Below are 8,460 nucleotides of genomic sequence, written 5' to 3' on the forward strand. Positions count from 1 at the left end.
AACGGACCCTGGTCTTAATGTCAATGTCCTTTTTCAGGGGTATTTTTTTCTTCGTAATTTCCCCTTGTTTGTCAATTCGGAGTTAAAATCACGGATTCGTTATTGTCAGTGTTTTTTTTTTTTTTTTTTTTGTCATTGCATATTCTTTAGGGACGGAGAGAGGCAAAGAAGATGTTGAATGCATAGAAAAAAAGGAAACGTTTTTACTTTTTATATGAACTTCCCAGGTTAATATTTTATTTTGATTTGACATGTAATGTATTATAATAAGTACATAATAGACTATGGTAATGTATAACATGTTTTGATTAATAAGCCACTACATAGTTAAGATATGCCAGACACCTGCGTCACACCAAATGATATAATGATAAAACAATACCCCAACACTCTATCCTTTAATAGATGCCATTGTTTTCAGTTAACAAAGCACACTAAATCGTTCAGCCGTAAATAGACGAACATTTCTATACCCAATATAGTGTTTGTCGAGCGCAATGTTCGGATTTTAACGCTTTGTTAGCTTGACGAACCTAAAATTAGAAATGATAATTTTTCTTATTCAAAATTTGATATAATTTTATCTTTTGCTCATTGCATGAAATTATCTTTTAAAAATCCAGAAAGCTGCAATTCTATATTCATCATCATATATTATGATACATGATTAAAGGTAAAAGCAGAAATTCAAAATCAACAGGAAAAAGGGACAGTTATTTTACGAAGAATTTACGAACACTTTCAAATCATGTGTACATATAACAGGATCATTTGACGAAGAGAAGATACTGGTATTTTGGTTTCTGGACGTTATGAAAGCGCCATATGTTCTTCTTGCTGAAGGAAATATTTGCACCAATATACCTAAATAAAAAATAAAAAGATATGATGAAAACCTAAGTTTTTTCCTTAAAACCATATTGATAAACATTCGGCTGAACAATTTTGAAATATGACTAAAATTTAGTCAAAGTTGTAAATATGATAACATTTGAGACTGACAAACCTGTTAGATTTAGAAATACAGATCCGGCATACACTGGCCGATGTCAATGAACCGTGACTTGTATACGTCTGTAATGGATATCGCCTTTGTTTGCTGTACAGACTGTTAAAACCTAAGTACGTGTATAAGATATATGATATATATCATCGTTTATAAATATATCATGTTATTGATACAATATCATTTTTGGATTAACACAGGCGAGAAGCCTAACAGACAGAATGGTAAGTGTAAGTAAGAAATGTATACGTCTGAATGTCCGTAAGAAAAAATAAGCATATACTTAAGACATAACTATTGTAAATTAATCATCGTAAATAATCATTATTTATTTTACAACAATTGCGTAACAATTCATATTAAATGATACTAATCACTTTTGTCGGTCTGGATGGAAGCGGGCGAGGGACCTTACTATGGAAGAAACCGGAGTACCCGGGGAAACACACCCACGACAGGTTACCCCATACCCGTTTCACGTCCGATCGAGGAATCGAACACCGGCCGCCTAGGTGCAATTGTATTATCACTGTGCCATTCAAACTGATATGTATATCGTTGTTATATATATATATCTAATTCTTCTCAGGCTGGACTGAATGAATAATAAAATATTAATAACAATGTCAATTAATTCGACCAGATTTAATTTTTTAGTGTAGAAAACTTGTTGTTACTGTAATTATAATCGAGCATAGAAATCGGAACCCCAAGGAATTTAATGTTTTCTGTCGAAGTTATCTCGATCGTGAAAGACGAATTGACTTGTCTCAGAAAATGAACATGAACATGAATGAACATGAATGGGTATACAAAATGTAGAGTTGTTGTTGTTGTTGTTGTTGTTGTTGTTGTTGTTGTTGTTGTTGTTGTTGTTGTTGTTGTTGATGATGATGTTATTGTTGTTGTTGTTGTTTGTATCGGATTCCTTTACTTAGTTAGAACTTTTATAAACTATGTTTTATTGATTCCTCGAACTAAGACTTTAACCAAATGTCTTGCTTTGCGAGATAATGGCGATGTGCTGTCTTTAAATTACTAAAACTATATTGAACATGTCGATTTGATTTACCATGTAGAATTTGGTATCAAGAACACTACACACTCTTCAACATTAGTCGCTTACATCGATCTTTACTAACAACGTAACAAGCAGTGACAGTTTACAACAAAGCTGTACGGATAAGCTTAATGATTTCAAGTTCCCGTTTTGTAATTTTTCATTTCTAGATGGTAACATACCTGCTTGAGAGATGAAGGTCAATGAATACCATACGAAATGTGTATGGTCGACCTCATGATGGAATTGTATTTTTCGAGGGGGAATGGCATATAAAAGCATTTCAATCCAATTGTTCAGCTTTAATTAAAACAACGTTTAAAATTCATCAAGCCACAATATAAGTATGTGAACTGCAGAATAATTATGGGTGAAGTCTAAATATATTTTGTTGATACATATTCAACATGTCTGAAATAAAATATTGTAAAAAATATTATGTCGCTATTAACATTGAATAACAAATAATATAACTTGTTTTGTATAATTGATGCAAAGTAATGTATTGTTAATCGACAGGGAAAAAACGACGAATGCCGAGGAAATGGTGCAAAGTCATGCGATACCGATACAACAACGACTGCAGAGGTCACTACTACAACAACAACTGAACCAGTAACAACAACTACAACTATACCGGAAACCACTACTACAACAACTCAACCGGAAACAACTACAACAACTCAACCGGAAACCACTACTACAACTCAACCGGAAACCACTACTACAACAACTCAACCGGAAACAACTACAACAACTCAACCGGAAACCACTACTACAACTCAACCGGAAACCACTACTACAACTCAACCGGAAACCACTACTACAACAACTCAACCGGAAACAACTACAACAACTCAACCGGAAACCACTACTACAACAACTCAACCGGAAACCACTACAACAACTGAACCGGAAACAACTACAACAACTCAACCGGAAACAACTACAACAACTCAACCGGAAACAACTACAACAACCCAACCGGAAACAACTACAACAACTCAACCGGAAACAACTACAACAACTCAACCGGAAACAACTACAACAACAACCGTTGCTGTAACTACTGGTTCAGGATCAGGAAGTATATACGCGCAAGGATGCCACGATCCCCCCTCACTAGCCTCGGGAGGTGGAAGGCTTATTAATTCCACGGCATTTAGATACTGGTGTTTCAGTGCATATTCAATGCAGGGATTTAATTACATATATTGTATTAACAATAGATGGGTCGGGCCAATACCCCAATGTGTACCTAAATATGCCCATCCAGATGTGGACACCATTATCAAAGTGAACAGAGAAATCAAACAGGGAGAACCATGTAAGTTTATCATTTTTTACTTATGAGATATTATCTGTGTGTGCAATCAACTACGCGTAACCTTCTAATTTTTGTAAATGCCCTTGCATAATCATGTTTATAAATTTAAACAGATGTTGGCCTTAACACGCTTTGGGTTCGACAAATGTATCCATAGTCAGGAAAAAACATATTCTGTGCGGAATAGAAATTGTATGACTGAATGTTAATGGCATTTTTTTTATCTATCATAATACGTGTTGATCACAATTAGAATTTGAAAGTAACGAATTTAATGATTTCGTAACTCACACGATGGAAAGTGATATGCCTGGTATGAGATATATCCTGAAATTTGATCTTGAATCCAAAATGATTGATACTACTCGCCAGGATTTTTTTTATCCCAACAGAATTCGCTTAATATGGTTATACAGAAATGTCTTCTTCATTTCATGTACCTTTTGTTTTGTTTTGTTTTTTGTTGGTTGGTTTTTTTTGGGGGGGGGGGGGGGGGGGGGGGGGTTTTGTTTTGTTGTTGTTGTTTTTTTTCTTCTTTTTTTGTAATTTTAGCGTCTCATTTCATTACAGTACCAGATTGGTTTCTGTTGGCGATGCTAGGGTTTTTTGGAGTGGTTGCCCTTTCCTGTCTCATTGCTGTCCTAATGTGCTGTCTGCACCTCACTGGGTAATGTGTCTGCTTTTTTAATACAAAACAAACATTATTTCAGTAATGAAACTAAGTACAAAGGAAGACCATTATTAAATAACCATTCCTACATACATTTTTATCCTGCAACTAAAAATGTGTCGGTTACACCGACCGCATATATTGTTGTTATATTCGGTATTGACGAAATCAGCTATATTTTTTTTAATCTTAGCACGTGCGTAAATTCGACCGACCTACATCCAAATCAAAAATTAACGTTTAAAAGACGAACGTTTTTGGAAATTTGTTGATACCGTTCAATAAATGTATCATAGAATCTTAAAAAGAGCAGAAAAAATAACAGAAAAAGAAAATATATATATATATAGAGAGAGAGAGAGAGAGAGAGAGAGAGAGAGAGAGAGAGAGAGAGAGAGAGAGAGAGAGAGAGAGAGAGAGAGAGAGAGAGAGAGGTACTTGTAGAAAATGAGAATATATTGTAAAAGACAACGGGCAGGCAGATGACATTATGAATATTAACTATGTATATTGAATTGTATACCAACTTATATTAAGCTTTCACTATCAACAGTAATGTTTTGAACGTGTTTACGAATAATGTTGTATGGTTTTATATCTAAAGACTAGCTTTGAGCGATATTCCGAGTTATCGAAGTATGCATTCAACAATAAACAATTTCAAATTCAACATTTAACAAATCTACTTCCCACTACCGTTGGAGAAAACAGACGCGGTCTTAGAAATAGTGAAAATTATATAATTCCCTTCTTCAAATTATCTCTTACAAAGCAATCTTGTCTACCTTCATCTTTGATGATTTGGAATGCTCTTGGCAATGATATTTGATATATGCCCTTCTCTTCTTTCAAGTCCGCTTTAACTTCAAAAGTACATTATTCAGTCCACCTTACTATCTAAGTGGTGAACGAAAACTTAATATTATCCATACTAAATTGAGACACAATTTCAGTGTTCTCAAATATGATCTTTACTATGCAAACCTGGTTCAGGACTCAAATTGCATTAATTGTGGTTACCTTTGTGAGAATGCCTATCACTTCTTTGAATGCCAGACTTGCTCAAATGCCCGTGCTGTCCTTTTTAATCATTTACGTAGTTTGAATATGAATGTATCTCTAAGATTGCTACTGTTTGGTGATGAAAATATGTCTTTGGATTTAAATTGTGACGTTTTTAATAAAGTGCACCTTTTTATTAGATCCAGCGGAAGATTTTGACATGTTTAATTATGATATTGACTTAATACAAATTAGTATCTTATTGATGTCATTAACAGTCTATGTTGCCATCTGTTTGTATAATTGTTGTAAGGAGATAGCTTCATAAGTTGCTATAACTTGCGTCTGATCCTTTTCACCGATTTTGGTTAATAAAATATGTTTAAAGTCAGCAACGTGCGAAATCAATGTGAGTACAGGAAGGTACATCACAAGGAAGATAGTGTATAGTAAAAAGTAACAATTCATTGTATAAAAAAGTATGACAAATATAGCCTAACAATGAAAACCGTTGCAAACAACAAAGTTATTCTTTTACAATTAATGAAAGGAGAAAAACTGAACTACTCGCCCAATCAAGTTTGTTGGAAGTGTTCCTCCACACATGATTATATTGTCCGTGACGTAGTCATCATAATATCACTATTATTTGGATATTATTGACTACCTGTGATTCTCTATTATTGTTGACAGGTCAATTGATGTTTTTGATTACCTGTGATTCTCTATTATTGTTGACAGGTCAATTGATGTTTTTGATTACCAGTGATTCTCTATTATCGTTGACAGGTCAATTGATGTTTTTGATTACCAGTGATTCTCTATTATTGTTGACAGGTGTTATTCCGGTCCTGTGTTTTCGTTTGGGGCCAGACACGTGTATCCTAAGAAACAGCTCTGTACCTGTCAGGATTATTGCTGCTGCTGCTGCAGATGTTGTAAATTCTGTAAAATGTGTTGTGTTGGAGATGAGGTAAGTTGGAATATACAGCATGCACAACACATATGTCTTAGCATACAGGCAATAATTATGTACATTAATTACTGTTAAGCGTGTCCTTTTCCTCAGGGGATCCAATATTTTTAGCAGTATATAAGATTGAATCAAAGACTTATTTCATTTATTTTCAAAATTTTTCTTCCGCAGTTTTATTCGAACCAGAATCTTTTGAAACCACGTGTTGCTCGGTTTTCCAAGTTTTGCGTATGTATCCAAAATATGTCACGAAAATCGTGATTATAGGAACTCGCCATTGAATATTGAAGCGACTAGGAGAGTCACGCACGTAGATATGGAAGCATGGATGTAACTATCTAGAAATAGGAACTTAACATTTGAGAAATTGTAATATTTGCACTTACCATACAGCTTAGTGGTAAACTATACCTAATGGCTACGTTGTTTGTAAAGATCAATGTAAGAGGCTGACGTTGAAAAGTCTGTAGCGTCCTTGATTTCAATACAGCTTTAATTCTTAATAAGATAATAGACCGTCAATATATCTAAAGTGAAAATTGAAGAATGTTCAAACGTCACTTTTTCCTGATCTGATAATTTGTCCAATTATTTCATCCTCCTCGGTCGGTCAAGAGAGGGCACTGCAATGTTTGGAATGGGTAACAGTAGTGTTAGAAATATGAAAACATAAAAATACTAAGAATAGAACTAAGAAGAAAATAACATCCATTAGAATATGTATAAAATGTTATATAACGCTAAAGAGATCTGGTAACGAAAGTAAGCATTTTTATCTAGACTTTCGGCAGTGTGTTATATTTTGATATTTGCTTTTGCGTATAAAAACGTGTAGGCAATATCATAATTCTAAGTAAAAATCTATAAATCTAGGGCAAAATTTGAACAAAAATATAGGTTTGAAAGGAAACCCTTGAAAATCTACAGGGAGAATAAGACCAGGGGTTCCGACAAGGTAAGCGTCCTCTGCTTCATCGACGACACCCGCCATATAAATCTAGGTCACGGCGACACCCGCCATACAAATCTGGGTCACGGCGACACCCGCCATACAAATCTTGGTCACGGCGACACCCGCCATACAAATCTGGGTCACGGCGACACCCGCCATACAAATCTGGGTCACGGCGACACCCGCCATACAAATCTGGGTCACGGCGACCACCGCCATACAAATCTGGGTCAAATGTGGGTTTAATCACATTCTAAAAATCGAATAGGGTTGTGATAAAAGCACACTACAGGCATATCAGCAAGCAGAACACGTCTGACGTCAAGTCGCACAAGGAAATAAAATAGAAATATAATATTTCCAAATAATATCATGATGTCGACCATTAATGTTCAAATGAGTGAACAAATCATCATATCAGTAGTTATTCATAGCATTTTTCTTCTGTTCTCCATTTGCTATCGTCTTTGTTAAACTTAATCACATACAATTATGTTTCAATCACGTAGAAAAGGGAGATCATTCTACAATTTTAAGAAAGCAATATCGGCAAAAAATATCATTTGTTATAATACCGATTTTATGATTCAAAATATCTTCTATGGCGATTAGACAGAAACAGGCGGGAATAAAGAAAGTTTAGCTCAAGATGTGAACAGAATGTACGACATGTTATCAAAGTTGCAATTAGTGCATTGATTCATGATACAATATTAAAACGGTCCCAAAAAGACAGCGAAAATTCTTCATGCTGACATCAATTTTTCAATAACGGTTTAAAGGATTTGGCTACTGTATGCCGAGGAAGGCTTTCAAAGAAACTTATGAAGTAACAATGGGGACATTTCACTGAAAGTGTACAGGTACTATTGTTTATATATGTGTTTATATATATTAAAGAGGCACAATATATCGCGAGGCTACAGTATATAAATGGGCAGCAATGTATTACCGAATGGTAGTATAGCAAGTCTATGAGGTGTTTATATATGTACGGGGGCGTTAATGTTTGACCTTAGTTGACGGTATATCTTGAATGTTCTCCTACAGAAACTTTTGTAAATGTTCGTACAGGGTGACGAAGAAGAGGATGACGAACAAAATATCGCCATGCTGAAAAATGAAGAAGATAACCAGTATCCTAGACCTAACACCATAATCGAGGTGAAAGAAGTCAAAGAGGTTCCGAATGACAAAGTCGAAAATAAGCAATTATCATCGACAGGAAAAGTTAAAAAGAAAACAAAAACAAATACGCGGGTTCACCAGACAGTAAATTAAGGATAACATACAGATTCTGAAGAGCCATCCACGTGCTGAAGAGTTAAACAGCGAATGTGTATATGTATATATATATGTATATATTTACATTGTATTGCTTTTTTATATCAGTTTTCGAAATAGATGTGGTATTTGACAGATGGAAAATGCAAAATGTCAAGTAAAATATAATGACGTCATATGTTT

At 34.7% G+C, this 8,460-nt stretch overlaps 1 protein-coding gene across 1 annotated transcript; it reads left to right on the top strand.

Annotated features, from left to right (window-relative positions):
- Positions 1-1,795: 1,795 nt before the first annotated feature.
- LOC117326544 (integumentary mucin C.1-like) lies at positions 1,796-3,192 on the top strand. Its single transcript, XM_033883300.1, has 3 exons — positions 1,796-1,813; positions 2,586-3,128; positions 3,169-3,192. The coding sequence occupies exons 1-3, from the start codon at positions 1,796-1,798 to the stop codon at positions 3,190-3,192; spliced, it is 585 nt and encodes a 194-aa protein (XP_033739191.1).
- Positions 3,193-8,460: the final 5,268 nt, after the last annotated feature.

This window comes from Pecten maximus, chromosome 4, assembly GCF_902652985.1.
Source record: "Pecten maximus chromosome 4, xPecMax1.1, whole genome shotgun sequence".
Lineage (NCBI taxonomy): Eukaryota > Metazoa > Mollusca > Bivalvia > Pectinida > Pectinidae > Pecten > Pecten maximus.

Bases quoted from the DNA above. Each gene is read 5' to 3' on its own strand.
- LOC117326544 (XM_033883300.1), top strand. The intron at 3,129-3,168 runs GTAACTACTGGT...TATACGCGCAAG, and splicing joins CTACAACAACAACCGTTGCT to GATGCCACGATCCCCCCTCA.